Genomic DNA, 17,472 nt, shown 5'->3' with positions numbered 1-17,472 from the left:
AATAATTAATTATTGTATGCTAAATTAACAAAATAATGGAATAGAAATGGGAGACGAAAAAGTTAATTTATCCCTCATCATCATCATCATCATCATCCCCCAACAGCTCAGAATTTTTTGGTACGTGTGCATTTCAAAAACACCTGCTGAATAAAAATATTGTGATTTGAATTTTTAATTTTTTTCAATTTAGTTTTGCTCACTCATTTGCTTTCTCCTCTTAAAATGCTTTGGGTCTTAAAACAGGTAATTTGTTTTCGAATTTTGTTTAAAAAAATATACACATACATAAAATTTCATTCGAAAAATTTATTCCTACAACTTTTTTCGATATATGTATGTATTTAACAATTTATGAATTCCGGAAGTAAACCTGACAATTTTTTCGTCAAATTTTGTGTCTTTAGACAATTGCTTCAGTTAAATTTTACAATATGGTGCGAACTTTTGGCAAGCACTGTATAAAATTCGATTTTCAGTAGCAATATCCCCGTGTCAAGTTTGACGCGCACGAAGGATATTTTGGGAGACTATTTCCTGAAATAAATCAAAAACTCGCAGAAAAATAAATTTAGGAATACGAAAATGTATTCTTTGTCTATAATATTTTTCACCTTTTTCTTTCAAAAAAAATTAATCCAATCAGTTCGTTGCTAAATTTAAATTTCAGCTAATGACAAGCACACGAATATTGGACTAGGGCATGAATATTCGCTGTTCTTTTCTTGACGTTGTTAGAAATTCAAATTTAACAGCACTTTGATAGTATTAAATTTTTTTAAAGGGAATGGTCAAATTAAACTACCCGTTTGTAATTTCATTCTAGCATCCATTACCACGCGTTACGCCACATAAAATCTCCCTCCACCGTAACTGTTTATTTATGAGCATACTTTTTTTGATGTATATGTTGTGTCTTTTTGCACACGTTGCTCGAATGCACGCGACAGTGCACTATTTCAGGATAAATGACATGTCATCTGTGTTAGAGTACCTCTTGATGAAACGATCTATAAAACAATTTCGTCCCGTTACAATTCGGCCAAAAATCACTGCCATTACACGCGTAACGGTGGACATGCTAAGGATAAAGACGTCATTCCTTTAGTCAGCGCTGGTCGAAGGATCACTTGTTCGTCAGTCAGGTCCTAATATCGAGGTTTGAGTAGTATAAGCGCTTGTTATCTCCTTGCTCGTCCTGTTCGCAGGATAATAAACGCACGGTCCGGGACTGGAAGCCCTGCACCGGCTCCGTTTCTTTTCCCTTCCGGAGCCGTTCATGCGTCCGGACATTCCGTTCCTGCTGATGTTCGTGTTCTGCCGGTGTAACCGCAAACTTTGCCGATCTCCGTTCGACATGAAACTGTCCTCGTGGGTCGCCCCGTCGGGGGATTCCCTACCCGTGCCGAACAACGAGTTTCGGCAGAAGAGCACCAGAAACAGCCTCTTGAACTTCTCACCGAATATCACGTATATTATGAAATTAACACTAGAGTTGATCGTTACCAACAGATTGCTAGTGTTCACCAGTCGCGACAGATTCAACGAAGGCCAGTAGGTGTCTATTATGTTTATAACTAGGGGGAGCAAGTTGCAGACGAAGAACACCGCCACCACGCACATGAGCATTGTCGCCAGGCCGATTTCGCGCTTCTGGAGGCGGGACAGGCGTTGGCGCTCTTTGTTCGCCTTGCGGACCTGCAAGAAAAACAAGAACATTACAGATCACGTCCTGTTGTCATTTTTTCAATTAATCACTCGAGACGGAAGGGAATTACAAATTAAGAGTGGTGTCGAGGACTTTATCCCATTTAATCGTTCAAAAGCTGCAGCATTAATTACTTCATCTGACTAATGATTTATTTTCGTGGACTTTGTTGAAGTTTTATGTTGGCGCCCTTCAACATAGAGCGCTAATTGAAAAAAAATAGAATGTGAACTCACTCAAAAAGGAGATAACGAGTTGATGCAAAAACTCAAATGACCAACGACACAAAGACATTAACATTCTGCACTAGCGCACAGCTTTTTTACTAATGACCGTCCGTAATTACTCTTCAAAAATCATTATGTTCCTGTCAAACTAATACGTCTGAAGGGCGTTGTGGCGAAAATTTTCATGATGATTAATGGAAAACTTCCAATATGGACAGGAAAAATAATGACGGTTTTTAGATGCTACCTCGTGATTTATTTTGTAAACAACTGTCCCTCGTGAAAGTTATGGACAATTTTTTCACGACGAAAGTAAAGAAATGAACTAACTCGTGAGCAAAGTGTACCTGACGTGACAAGTGAGAACGTGTCAAGATTTTTCTCTGATGATAAAGTAAGTACATGTTTTTGATTTTTGTTTCTTTAACTTTTCAAATAAAGAAAATAAGTAAAGTGGACGTTAAAGTTGATAATTGAACGTGTCACGAGTTACGACATGCCACAAAGTTAAAAGAGGTATCCAGAATGTATGCTAAATTTACAATAAAGCACTTCCCAGATTCTAAGATCTGAACGAGTTTCAACCTCTATTGAGGGTAAAGTGCTCTTTTAGGGATTTAGTATCCGTTTCAAGAAGCCGACTAGCGAGTACAGTAAACACAGGAAGTTTGGATATTTTACACGGTAAAAATAAGAATCCTGGACAAGATAATACGCCCAAGGATAATAAATCAAATTCAACTTTTACACTTGGATTTATATTTTGAGCAACAAGTTGATGACATCCAGAACAAACTTTACGACATTGCTAAGAAATATTTTACGACTTTAAGATTGCAAATAAATTTATTATTGTGCAAGAACTGTTGCCATCAAACGAGATCATATCCTTTTTCATTTGTTTGTTATAAAATTACGTCTGTCGATCAAATGTAATTTCATCCAACTTGATTCTTATTTATGTTGGCCGGAGGCGACTCACTTTGTTTGAAGAAATTCTAGAGATAACAGTAATATAGAACAAACCACAAAAGTTTATTTATCCTCTCTCGCATCAAGGAAAAAATAAAAAAAGAACTCTCCCAATCTTTTATCCACTTTGTTGCTCCAACTCCGTAATTTACTACTGGACTGTCTGCCTCGCAGCTTGTTAGCGGAAAGTGCAACCTAATATATGTTTTTTTTGTAATTTTTTACTTATCGCTAAATTACCTGTCTGTATATGGCTGCGTTGAGAAACGCGAGTCCCATGAAGGGCAGCAGGTACAAAAATATGAGGTACAACCAGTGAATGTAGATCCTTATGTACAACTCGTTCTCCCTGAAGGTCGAAGCTCTGGGACAGTAGACCGTGACATTTTTCTCGGGATACCACTCCTCCTTGATCGTCGACTCCCATAACTTGGGCAAATTATACGTGGCGGAAAAAATAATGATGCCGATGAAGTACATCCTGGCCCTTCCGTAGGTGCAAAGCGATCTCGCCCTTAACGGATGACACACCGCAACGAACCGCTCCAAGGAGACGGTGAGGGTTAAATAAACCGAAGCGGTTTGCACAACCATTGCCAGGGGAAACACAACGGGAGCGATGTGCGGGTACACTACATAGTAATAAGTGAACAACAAGCCGCTATAAGGGTAAATCCCCGGGAGTCCGAACAACAGGATGCTAGTTACGATCAGGACAGTGTCGATTCGCGCCAAACCAATCAGCAAATAATTGATGCTGGATCGCATTTGGGGCCTCGACAGTATTATCATCGATATTATGTTGCCTAATATCCCCAAGACGCCGATTATGTTGAGTAAGAGGCCGTTGGTGATGAATCTGTACAGCTGCAGGTATTCGTCCTCGTCGTTCAAACAGGAGTCGGTGCTTTCGTTCAGGAATGTTGCGGAGTCATTCAGGAATTCGGTTGTCGTTGACATTTTAGTTGTTGTTTTCGGTTCGGTATTCACGTCATTTTTCGAAATTTCAAAAGTGTTCTTGTCACTTTCATTCGAGTTTTGTAAGATGTACACTGCTTCGGGCCAGCACCAGTTCTAGTTGTTTCAATTTCGGACATTTTGCCAAAAGTTTCTGGGCTATTTCAGTATCTGAAACAACAAGAAATGCGATGTTATTTCAACGATATTAAATCAAATCGCCACAAAACGGGAATTTTCTGGATAAGTAACAATAAATAATGCGGGTGCGGTGTTGACAAATCCGTGTCTCGTCCGCAAACCGCCGTGAATGTCCCTGATCTCGAGAGTTTATTCGACCGAACTTTGTCCTTTTGTACTTGGAGGTCAAGTTGATCTTATCCGGTGAAAATAACCCCAATACTTGGTCCGCGCGAAGAGATATTCACACATGAAGAGTCACAGTCAAGATAAGGGACAAACAACCCCAGATTTATTCTTTCAGTAACCGAAATGAAATTGTGCGAAGTCTCCGAGTCATCAGATCCGAATAATAACAACGTAATAAATCGATCGTGATAATAAGGTGTTTATTATGAGAATTTATGGCAAAAGTTTAATAAAATATAACACTCGGTGTCAGTCACAGACTATTTAGTTTATTGCAACCTCTAACACCACGACTATTATTTTACAATCAGAGTGACTGAAACTTTGCAACACTGTTAGTGTTTTACCCAGATATTAGACATTTTATTATCAGTACTAAAAATAGCGTGTTTAGTGCTACTACACTCAATGTGCTGATATTGTGCTATTTTGCGGAATTTATGTTTACAACGTTATTTGTTATTATTACACAACCTTAAATTTATGGCTAGTGTGAAGCTACAAATAATTATAAATCGGAGATAAAGAGAACGAAAGAAGAATGAAGGAACCGGGCGACCCGGCGCATCCACCAAAATGCAAGCCAGCACGAGACCAAAGTTATTATTTATTCACAACAGCTTGCACATAAAGCAGTGGATTAATTTTTTTTGTGGGAAAAATATGGGTACTAATGACCGTAATTAAGTGTTCCGGCGCATTTGATAAAATTGTTAATAAACGACGTTATCTTGTGGAAACTTCGGGAATGTTTTGACAATGCAGTGTTCAGCTGGTGCCGTAATTGACCTAAACAAAAGTTTGTTGAAGCAATCCTGAGAATTACACTCCAGAGAAAACTAGAATGGCAATATGTTCGTAGGCACACAAACCTAACAAAGATTAAAATCAACATAAACCAGATTTCATGTGTTTGCGCGTCCTATTTTCTTAATTTTATCGTTATTGCAACAATCAGTAATAATTATCTCGATTTTATTTAAAAGCAGAATCATTTGGGACGAAAGAGACGTCAAGAGAGTAATGTTTTACGGACGGTGACACACATTAATGGCCCGAATCACCAACATTTTACGGTAAAGTTGAATGAAAAGTTGCAGTTTTCAGCTCGTTATAAATTGTCACTTGCAAAATGAAGTCGGGTCGATTCGCGGTGTGAGGAATGACGCAGATTTTGACAATGACACCCATAAAAGTGTGTTTCGACAATCGACGCTATCAAATTTTATAGGTTCGCTAATGTTTTATAATCACGCCATGACAAGGTACAGCACGCACTTGGAACACAAAATTGAATTTTTAATGGAATCGTAAAGACGATTACGAAGTTTTATTTTCTATAAACACAAAGAGAATTTATTCGGAGATTTGCGGAAACATTTGTTAGACGAAGAGGGAGCACCCGGAACTCATATGTTTAATTAATTCCCGTACATGGTGCACACGTTAAATTAGCGTTCGGTAGTAATATCATGAAGTAATGTGACAGGAGGAAAACACGTGGAAATGCAGTAATATTATCGTGAAACAATGGGTTGCGCCCACATAAATTACAATGAACAATTTACTTTACAATCAATTATGTAGTGCTATTCAATTTGTTAGTTGGTAGACAGGTTCGTGTCATGTTTGCTGTTCGGCACATAAACTGTAAACTAATGCAAACAGTAGAGTAGTTTGTTTAATGTTTTAAAATAAGAACAGAGTTGAGGAAATCATCTCGATGGATATTTCTTTGTGTGGTGGAACAAAGCGGACGGCAAATCGGAAGACCCTCCCCGAGTGAAATAAGGCGATAAAAAGGAATTGCAAGGATGAGCGAAGGAAAAGGCAATAGGATATCTGTACAGATAGATACGCATACGCACTGGTCTCTAATATTGACCGCAGTTGTCGCCACGGGGGCATCGACTGCTCTGTTCCATCATCATCATCATTCTCTCGACTCACGAGACTTTGGTAATTTAGAAATATCAAAAGTAACAAAGTTTGACCAAATTGACCCTTGTCAAAACAATGTGATGGCGCATAGGCTTTAATGGAGATGTGTTTCGCACATCCATCCTCGACACGCCATTATTCTCGTATTACACAAAGAATCTTGGAGTTCAGCCAGTTATCAGGCGAATCGTATTAATAGGTTTTTTAATTCTAGGTGTTGAACGTTTTCACAGATAAAAAGGTCGACACCTGGTTGCACATCTAGAAAATAATACGCACAAATAAAACAGGGGTGTACAGTTCGTTTCACAAAACGTCGCTATATTATCTAGATTAGACGGAATATTGCTTGGAAAGCAGTTAGCACGATTGGCACCTGTCGGGGCTGGATTTAATATCGAGGGGTCTTGTCGAGTTTAAATTTGCGATTGGTGTTTTATGAGTTTTCCCCCCAATAATTCAGTGTGTTACCTTGGAAAACAATTAACCTTTGAGACACTGTCGGCGACAGTTTAAAGTGATACGCCTACGAATTCATCTCGTTCGGTTCCTTGTCGAGAGAAAATGCTAAAATAAGTAATTAAATCGTCCTTGCAGGATTTGCACGACGCGATAATGAAAAAAGAAAATGTGAGGTTTCATTGTATCTAAGTCGTACTAACTTCTTTACAGCGCACTAAGAGACGACTTTTCCAGTTTCATCCGCAACATTTTTCGACTCGATTATTTTTTACGTCGCAATAAAAAAGCTAATTAAATTTTTGGCGGGGTTAAACTAAGTGAAGATTATTTTGGAAAAATTGTCACAACTCTGCCGCTCCGATCTATTCAAAAGTGTGGGATGGAGTTCATTGGTTCAGACCTCATCGAAACGTGCCGCGTCGCAAATTGAAACTTGAAGCCGAACTCTCCACATTCCCTAATAATTTTTAAATTTGAGCCAAAGTTAGAATCGTCGGAATAATGAGAATGTGTAAAGTTTTAGAAGTGAAAGTTTGAAATAAATGAGGACGACTTTGACGGATTGTCGCTGGAATGTGTCCTGACAGGAATCTACTGATTTCCTGCAAAGTGCACTATTTCTGGAGCCTTCGTTTATCACAGGAGCTAGGACGCTCAAAACAAGAATAAAGGAGTTTAACTCGATTACGGAAGTTAAGCTATAAGTAAATTAATCCTGAATTACACGGCCACTGCTTTGACTCGTCTTACAATACAGCAACGATCAAAGATCTTTCCGAGATAAGTAAACACAGAATTGAATTATCCTCACTTCATACTCTCATCCAGTAACTACGAGTATGTAGTTTTTCCCGACGAAATTGTCTTTACAAATTTCAACTCTTTTCTCTTTACGGTTGGAATTCATTTCAGTAAGAACTGCACCGGGTGTAAGTAACACTTGTCTCAACTTCAATTTTACCACAACTTTAAATTGAGTACATCAATTTTTCGAAATGGTAGAGTTATTTCTTTCCAACTTTGATTTGCAATTCTTATTGTCAAGTTTTATGGAACATCAAAGTTCACGATTCAATTTTGAGATCAATCAAAACACAAAACAAGAAAATTGGAGCGGTAAATTCTCAGAACGTAAAATTGCATCTTGCTTCACAGTCGTTTTAATTTTCTATTTTCTAGAAATGTCTGTGTTGCTCAATCGAACGTATCTCGCTCATTTTTCGCGATGCTGTCTTGTAATGCACACCAAATGGAACATTGTGTTTTCACAATCTGGCGTTTTTATCAGCCTAAATGATTTTTAAAGCGGCTTTTGGTGTGAAAGTACACGTTCGATAAACCACACGATATCAGACAATATGCAGGATTCCGTTTTTACGTCACGTGAAATCAAATTTCCTTTCAGTAATGGTTTCATTTGTCCATGTTACAGAACGCACTGTTTTGTATATTATTTATCACTTAACTTCTAGAGCTAGAGCTTTTGTAATTTTAAATAGTAGAGGTAGTAACGAAACGTCTCCTGTTTACAAAAGAGCAAAGACAAATTTAAAAGTCCGTAGGGAGCACGACACATGCAGTAGTACCACCTGAAAAATTGATTGCATAGTCGCAATAAAAGACCCTACTCGGCGAATGAAATTGCAAAATAGTGAAAAATTTAGTCGCGGAACAACTGTTTTGCAAACAGAACAGCTCTCGGCAAATTATATTTATCATTGGTATAAAAAACGTCTTCGTAGGTTACTGTCAAGGTCTTGAGATAAATTGTCCTGGACTCGACTTACATTAACCCCACCATTACTTATTTTGAGCTTGGCCTGGTACCAAATCTGGCAGTGAAGTGTGTCGATCGGTTTTTTAAAAGAATGAATTTGTACATTTTGGAACAATATTTTTTTTTGTTCCAAATAATCGAATTCACCAGGGATTATCGTTAATTAGAATTAGTGGGAGTGCAAATGAAGCAGATGTGATAAAACATAGGGTGATTCACCCCAACGTCGTTTCAGTAGGATTAACAGAAATTGCAGTCGAGGGGAGGATTACTAGAATCTCGTGTTATGTTAAAAAAATAACAGAGAGTTAAATTAACATTTTTATTTTTCGCTCGAATGTCACAAGACTTTTACTACGAAGTATGGTGCGTTGTGGCCCAGAAATAGCTGGAAGCATTCAACGCTCACGTTAATTTAAAAGCTTCACTAAGAACATTGAGAGCCATTTTCGTTTATTGCCTAGTTGATTGTGGGTTATTAAGAAGCATATTTTTCTTTTATTAGATGATGGCGGCATTTGAACGTGTTCGGTCCATTAGAGACGGGTACCGAAATTCTTGTTAAACAAAACTAGACCAGAGTTGACGCCTTGAAAAGTACAGATCCAAAAAAAATATTATTTCGCTTCCTTAAGCATGTTTCCATTAACCTAATTGGCAAATGTCGAGGAACACGAAATACAACTCTTGTTCGCTGGACTTTATGGCTGTAAAACGGAGAAGTTTTAATTTATGCAGTTTGTGCTTCTTTACACCGTTGTCGTAATTAAATGAAACTCGAATGTACCGGGTGCTTTATGAAAAATTATGGAGTTTTAAGGGATCTTGCACGAGTGAAATGTTTATGAATGTTCGCTGTCAACGCCCACACATCGACTTTCTTCATTCAATAATACCACATGCTCTGGCCTAGATTCTGGTCCGTTTCTTAAAAGACATATTTCTTACGTCTGAGATACCAGCTATTGATTTATTTAATGGACTCCTGGAGGCCAACTTATTTTTTTTCTATTTTAAAAACAAACTTTCAGGCGAAGTATGCAACCAACAATACAACGTACACGTTTATCATAATTTGTACCAGCATCTTGCAAAATTTATTAAAAGCAAACAAATTATACACCTCGTGGCCGACAACCCCTGTCACACCAACCCTTATCAAATCGTCTGGAACACTTACAAAGTACTTTCTTAGTGTTGTTCAACGTCCCAGTCAGTCCCGATTAATGTGTTTGTGTTTTCAATTTGTGAAAAATCAGACAAGAATTCCTAAATAACTCGAGGAATTTTATTGGGACACGTGGTAAGTGCGCAACTTTTCGCTTATTTTTACACGAAATATCTAATAAAAATTTAAAATGTGAACGGTTCCGGCTTCACTTAAACTCCTCTTGTAGTTGCATTAAAATCTTGGGCAAACTTGATATTTGAAAAGTGTGAAAGTTAGGAAAACTTTTCATCTAATCGAATTACAGCCGAGTTCCTAAACAGTGTCTTTGCACTTTGGGCTTTTTCAGCGTTGTCGTGTTCGAATGAACTTGGATTTTTTCATGTTTCCATCTTCTGTTCATAACGACAGTCGACTCTTGTGCGACACTTGATAGATGGAAATCCGAACGCTGATTTATTTCTATTATAAAGTTTTGGTGAAGTAGTGGAGCCAGTCGAGCCGAAAAATTCCGTTTCTCTTTCGAACCTACCTTTCATCGTTGTAGCGAAAAAAAGCCATTGATTAAAGTTTAACCGGGTCTAATCCTTCTTGTAATTCCGTTGTTTACCTTATTTGACATCCTTTGAGACACCGTAATATATCCGCTACACATGTGGGATCGGGATCCTTTTAAAGATCACAAAGACGCTCTTAATACTACACTTGTTTCCCTTGATATGCTCCAGCGTGCGTTAAGATTTCTGGAATTGTCCTGCGATTATTAAAATGGGTGCTACACCGTGAATTATTGTTAACCCTAAACAACATTTCCGGCATCAACTCGCAGCTCGTTATTGCAGACGTATGAAGTACACTAATGAACACGGGGGTAAATCTAGTTTGGGAGACTTTATATTAATATGCATGCGCCCCGTTTTACGCGTAGGTGAAATCCTACATCAAAAGATTGTATTTATGTTGTATACGTTCAAATTGTTTGTTTTTAGATTAAAAGGGGATGAAGTGGCTTTCTTCGCTCCGCACAGATACTAAATTTGTTCTCGCTTTTGATTTGAGCACGTTTATCGCGGCGCTAATGAGAGTTGAGAAGAGCCCCAATTAGACGCAAATTTCCAAAATTTTATGCATCCACTCGGTACGGACAGACAGACAGACAGACAGAGGGATCTGTCACGACAAAGAAATATTACCAAGATATGCAAACAGTGATTGATGTCTCTAAATCATTTATATATGCCGGCCAATATTTCAAGACGGAATCAACCCGATTACGTAGAATCCACAAACATTATCTTGCGATTCGAGAGCTTTCAACTGTAAGTATCGAACCGAAAACAATGGTACGTTTGATGTTGACATCAAACCAATTCCTGGCGTCCCCAAAGCTACAATCCCATATAAACAAATATTGTTTGTTTATGGGATTTCAATTGTGCCGCGATATACCGACTGTACGAAGTTATAAACTGCGAAAAATATGTCTTGGAGCTTTATTAAAAATCTCTGAATTTTTATGGCTGCATAAAATTGCACAATGGAACCGTTTGAGTGCGTAATCTGGGCTCGGACGGCTGTTAAAAAAGAACAGAAAGTTGCTAATATAAAGCAGAATTATGTTTTATGGCGTCTTCCTCAGAACTTTCCGATGGGGCTGATTATTCGTCGTGGATAACGGTTTGAAATTTTTTTTTCGAAATTGTCTGCTACGAAATTACTTAATGCCCATTTATACAATATACATACGAACCAAGCAAGTTCTCGAAACTAAATTAATTCCAACTTGTCTCAACTCAACACCTTTACAATATAATTTAGATAAAGTGGTCGGGTTAAGTTTCAAATCGTGGCTTTAGCATATTAATAACATTTCATCCATTATATTCGACTTCCTACAACAGTCTCGCTCTTGTTTGTATAATTCTCTTTGAAGATTAATAATTTGCTAGGGAAAATCGCCGAGGAAGTCTGGCAGATGGTGACGATCTGAATACTAATAAATAATGATTAAAACCAAGTTCCATTAGTTGGAGCTACCACTAATTCTGGTGTGTAACGCCCACCTTTTTAATTACACCCGGAAATAACTAAGGTCTAACTTTTTGAGTTTATTTTTCGTGCGATATATTTTAAATCTCTTTATTAATTTTGGATGTGGCAAAAAAATCTGTTCCACAATTGCTTTAATTAAAGGACGGGATATTTAACGAAGCCTAGGAGGTTTAACGCGAATATTAAATCACCAATATTCAGGCCACAATGGGGCCCAAATGGATCCATGAAACTTACATCCACTGCATAACAATCAGCCAGTCCGAAATGTAATTTTTTTTAGGGAACAAATTGGACTTTGCAATTTTATTACAAGTTTAGGAGGCCTCGAAAATGACCGTAATTATATTTGATTAGGTGAAATTAATTTGGCCTCTTTTAACATTTAGTCTGAAGTGAAAAATTGAATGGGGAATTTTTATTTGCAAGTAAAATTCCAGTCTTTTGACCAGAGTCGATTCAAGTTGTCAAAACGCACGCAGAGATTCGACGACGAGAGCACTCGAATGCCATACAACCGCCTTAAGGACCTAACACGTCCTGCGAGAGGTCCTCACGAAAAATACGCCGCAGTAAATATTCTCAAAGCTTGGATCGGTTTTCCGCTGACGTAAACTTATTTTTGGTCACGTAGTATCGGGCGCGAATTAACTTTTGCGGTTGATTTGATTCAATTATGAATGAATGGATGAAAATAAAAGTTTACGCTATCGCGGAAATCAATGAATTGGGATTTTACAACCGGTGGTCGCTCCACCTTAAAAATTCATTTCACTGGCTGCGGTAGGTACATATGAGGGTTTTGGTGCTTTCCTTCATATAAAAATTTATTAGGCCCGGATCTAGGGGATGAACTGAACTTCCGCAAGCCGTATTTTGTCGACGCCTCGCTGATATAAGTCCAAGGATGAAAACCGTTCATCTGGAGGGAAAAATAAATAAATGCAGGACTGGAGATGTGATAAATCGTGGCCGAGAATTGAAATTTCGGGGACACTTAACTTCTGGGTATATGTAGGAGGCAGACAATTTGGTAATCCGTTTTGGGCTAGCTTTAGAAAATTAGTCTGTTCATTCTCTTCGTGCAGTGAATTTTAGACGTGTTAAGTCGCGGGACCCAACGGAAAATTTCAATTCGTTGCAAATAAAATTATTCTTTGTCGAACGGTTTCTCCGAGAAACATCATTATAAGGAGGAATATAAAAGGAATTTCGCCATAAGACATGCGATTTTTTGACATAAGCGCGTAGACACCCCAATTACATGAAATCCCTCTTTCAAAATCTATTTTATTTCAGTAGAAAAGCGCCGTCTAATTTTCCGATATTGCCCGTTCATTATTCGATATTGACACTCCAGTCGAGACGCACAATTTACAATATCGTGATGATACACTTAAAAGTGTCTCGGCAGCTCATTCTTAATTTAGCTCATCGATTTTGTACTGGCTGAATAGTAATTAATTTGCTGATATGGAAGTGAAATCCGTTAAGTCCTGTGTAATCATCGTAGCCTTGGCAATGTTTGCACTGTCTAAGATACACAAAAGCCCTGCAATTTCTGATAATTATTTAATTAAAGCTTTTCAGTTTCAACTTGCAAACATGACGTAATTTGATCGAGATGGTTCCAAAACTAACCCAGGTTTGTACGACAAACTATTCACCGCAAAAAATAACAAAGCATGGAAAATCGTCTTAATTTTTTTTAATTAACACTTCAGGCTGGCTCCTCAACGTAATTATATTTATAACCCATTGACTCACGTTTACATTGTTTTAAAATTGGACTAATTTATATTATTAATGGGTGTTGGCACCGATTCTCTTCTCATCTCAAACTGTTTCGAAATTTTTGACATTGAGGATTAAAGCACATGTGCTCTAAACAGTGTCTCTTCTTAATCCGAGTGCGTTGACACCAACACAAAATCATCCCCTCTTGTGACCTAAAAGAGAACAACATAAAAGCATCTTTCCAATATTTAGCCCGAACCGCTGCAGAATGTCCAAAGTTATTTGTCTCTAAGACGGTATTTATATGTAAATAGGGAAAAAGAGCACAGCAATTCCAACAATGAACGAACAGTTACGTACATCTGGTTCGCTGTTGGCGAGAATTTTTCCCTCCTCGAGCTAGTCCATACAAATATTTTTATTTAGATCCCGCGATCATCTTTTCACAACATCCGTTCCGGTCCCTATTTATTCGTAAAGTTTGTTTCGGGTGTCCGGCTCTATTTTACTTGCAAAACTTTAATCTGAATTCTGTCAGATTAAGCCGACTAAAGGTCGTTGAATTATAAATGAAAACCTCCGGCGATCCTTATCGTCTTATTTCATTACGTCTCTAATCATTCTTATCGTGGTATTCAAATGTGACTGCAATAAAGACTTTTTTTCAGGTTTTGTGTTGGCTCCCAGCGTAATCTACGAGGACACGACATCGCAAAAATTAAACGAACATGTTTGATGTCTTATCATTTCTGTCTTTCTGATTAAAATTGGGCGAGATTAGAGCTCGACTATAACCTAATTAAATTTTTAGCGTCTTCGAGGTGCTAATTTAATACAAGACTCATTGATCTGTCCGTTCTAGGCAGGTACGCATTTGTATTCCTTTACAGACGGACTCTTTTATTTCTTTTAATGAAACTTGTAAAGGACAATGCAGTCCTTGTCTCGTTCGAGGGAATTAAATTCTCACGTTTAATTATTATTCAACTTGGTCCAGATAAAATATTTTTAAGCTAAAAATCTATCTGAAGGACACTTTCATCCAATAAAAAAGAATTCTATTGGCAGAGAGCTTGTTCGTATCTGTAGAATCCCCCGAGACGTAACAGAATTTAAAATTCAAAAAGTCCGAACTGCACAAACCCTTTTTTACTTCATGTCGGATATTTATCATACCCGGGAGAGCTGTACGTTCGCTTGGCTTAGTGTAAGCTTCTAAGTGTTTATGAAATTAAAAAGTCACCACGATTTTTTGCGACTTGGGGGTCGGTGTGTCTGTTTGTCACATCATCCGTTCAGTTAATTAAAGTTTGCACGAGTTGGTTATTGCGAGGTGAGTTACGAAATTTAAATCAAACTTTTAAATTTGTTTATACATTTTTTACCGTTTTCGGTGAAAGTCGATACTGTTGAATCACAGGGTCAAAATAGACGGAATTATTGCCAAGAAGAAAATTAGAATATAAACGTCTCATGCCAGAATAACACATTGTAATAAATGTGTTTTATAAATTTGCTGACGTTTTTTCTGTTTTGACACGATATTCGTGGACTCTCGTCATATGCCATGCATTTTCAGCTTGGAGATATATTCCTTCGAGTATTGTTTGTCGGCTCTGCATACTGAATTTGAGATTTTAAAACACTTCTCGACACATATTTCATTTTTCCATCAGATATAAAAATACATACGTACAATGCGTGATACTTTTAGACTCAAAGGATCTCCAGTTTCTATTGTCCAAATTCTCAAAACGCAATAATTTTCATTTCAACTCTGCTCATATCAATTCTGCTTTTGAGAATAATAGATTTCCCTGCGAAAATTTCATGAATATTAAGAGCCACCACAAATTATTTCAATATGGCAGTGCTTACACTCGTTAGTCTCTACTCTAGGCAAATACATGCAAAATGGTTGTATCAAGTATTTTTGCTTTGTGACTTCCCCTTTGGAATCTGTTTCGTTTTGATCTCCACGAATTTTAGGAATGTCATTGGAAGTTTCATAATCTGGATTCCTTCAGTAGAATTCAATATAGAGTAAATGAAATAAAAATAATTTATGCTAGAGCGATAACGACATTACGCATTTTTCGGTATCGATTGGTACAGCCGAAGCAAACAATCCTTAATTCAGCACTAATTGTTGACATTTTTGATGTAACGCCTGAAAAGTCAGCGACACCCGTGGGGATTAAAATACACAATCGACAATAAATCGCAAATTGCGTCTTTGATGGATCTTCGACTCCTTTAAATATGTCAGACGGGCAGTAAATTAATGTAAGTGTCAGGTACCGCTTTCAAAACTTTGGTAGCTTTGCGTCAATTGGAGTCCTCCGACTCGATCTGACTTGAATTTATTACGAAAACGTCAATTAGTCGGTTCTGTGTAACAGGATCGCGTTCAGGAATCGATTATTAATTAATTTGAATCGCTGAAATGTTAGCAAATTTTCGACATTCTTATACATAGATTTTGGAACACTTCTACACACCGGTCATTTATATTGTTTACATTCATTTAATCTGATTTATACACAAAACTCTAACTTTTAAAAATAGTAACATGTTTTGAATTCAGCTGTTAAAAATAAAAATAATTTTTGTCGCACAAGTTCCTAGTGGAGTCAATCCAAAAAAATTGTAGCGGGCTCCAAAAAAATCTGTAATTGTGATTATTGGCGTTTTTCAGTGTTTTCAATCAACTCTGATGTTTATTTACGCGTGGTGTGTTCTCATAAATGTTGTAATTATAATTTAAAATCAGGATTTGATGGGTTTCCTGCAGTATCAATTTCAGGTGGTCGATATCTGCGGTCCATTCATTTTACGATGATAATAAAATGTACAGTGGTTTACGAGGTTTATTATAGTTACCTCCCACTCGATGTTTCCCAAGTGTATCCTCATCCTTTTATAAAATCATAAATCAGTTACACTAGAGTTGAGTAAATACGCAAATACTTTGATGCAAGTAGATGAAATTTATTGAACATTTATTCGAAAATAAACAACAACGTTAGACAAGATGGAAGTTCATCAAGTAGCTGGCCGCTGTTTCACAAATCCACTTACGCTAACTTCCAACAGAACTTCTGCATTTTAAATAATGAAATTTTGTCTAGCGAAATAAGAAACTTTCATTGGTTAGTCATCGCGGGGCATTTAGGAAATCGTGTTTTATGCTAAACACAAGTCTTTGGACAATAAATATTTAAAGAAGTCGTTTCATGCGACTGCCACAAAAAGTTTTTTAATCACCGTTGGAAGCGTAATTTACATAATGTAATTTATCCAGATTCGAAGAAAGCATCTCGCCAACGCCGGGTTTTCGTCTAGTGTTGCACAAAAATTTCAATTCATTTAATTTCTCATTAGAAGCCCAAGAACAATTAATTGACTCCAGTTAATTTATTCCGTTCTGGTTTTGCGCTTATTGGAGTAAGTCCGGAAAAACAACGTTGTTTACGATGCGGAACCAAAGTTTGAGGGCGTTGCTGTTGAAAGTAAACACTTTTTAAAAATTTACCGAAGCAATGAGTGCGTAGTTTGCAAAAATGTGCCACTTTATGTAAATTCTGATTATATAAATTTAACGTCCCGTCAAGACCAAGGAAAAATTCATTATTCTCTAAAATCTTATCTATTTTTAATTTGGAGGTTAATTATTAAAAGAAGCAATAAAAGCGCGAGGAGGACAGCTATGATAATTTTATCCAAAGCGTCTTAAATTTTAATAATCAATTCTTTTCTTGAGAGATGAATTCCACGTGTTAATTATTTAGAAGCAGTCGCGTGCATAAATTGTCTCTCACGTTGATTTGTTTTTTCTTGCAATTATTAACACAACGAATAATCGAGGGCGCCACCGATCTGTTTATAAAGAAAGAAAACAATTTTTCACTCAAACGAAATTGTATCAGTTTCGTGGGACACGACATTATATTGGTGGAAGTTGCAGTGACGGAGTTCTTCCACGCTTTTGTCAGTTTCCTCGACTTCCAGTTATCTCCCAGAAGTACTTCCGTACCCGTGCCCATAAAAAGCTTTTTAATTTATTCTCGTCTGGATCCACCTATACCTACTGCAGAATCTC

General features: G+C 37.3%; 1 protein-coding gene across 1 annotated transcript in view; it reads right to left on the bottom strand.

The window, feature by feature from the left end:
- Positions 1 to 272: 272 nt before the first annotated feature.
- Positions 273 to 17,472, bottom strand: part of FMRFaR (FMRFamide Receptor) — a 30,846-nt gene continuing 13,646 nt past the window's right edge. The window contains exons 2-3 of the mRNA XM_069053802.1: positions 3,148 to 4,035; positions 273 to 1,698 (exon numbers count right to left, since the gene is read on the bottom strand). Coding sequence (XP_068909903.1) covers positions 1,138 to 1,698; positions 3,148 to 3,867 — 1,281 coding nt within the window. The 5' untranslated portion in view covers positions 3,868 to 4,035 and the 3' untranslated portion in view covers positions 273 to 1,137. The remainder of the gene's footprint in view (positions 1,699 to 3,147; positions 4,036 to 17,472) is intronic.

Source organism: Tenebrio molitor, chromosome 7 (assembly GCF_963966145.1).
Source record: "Tenebrio molitor chromosome 7, icTenMoli1.1, whole genome shotgun sequence".
In the NCBI taxonomy this organism is placed as follows: domain Eukaryota; kingdom Metazoa; phylum Arthropoda; class Insecta; order Coleoptera; family Tenebrionidae; genus Tenebrio; species Tenebrio molitor.
This window is presented reverse-complemented; position numbering and strand designations above follow the sequence as displayed.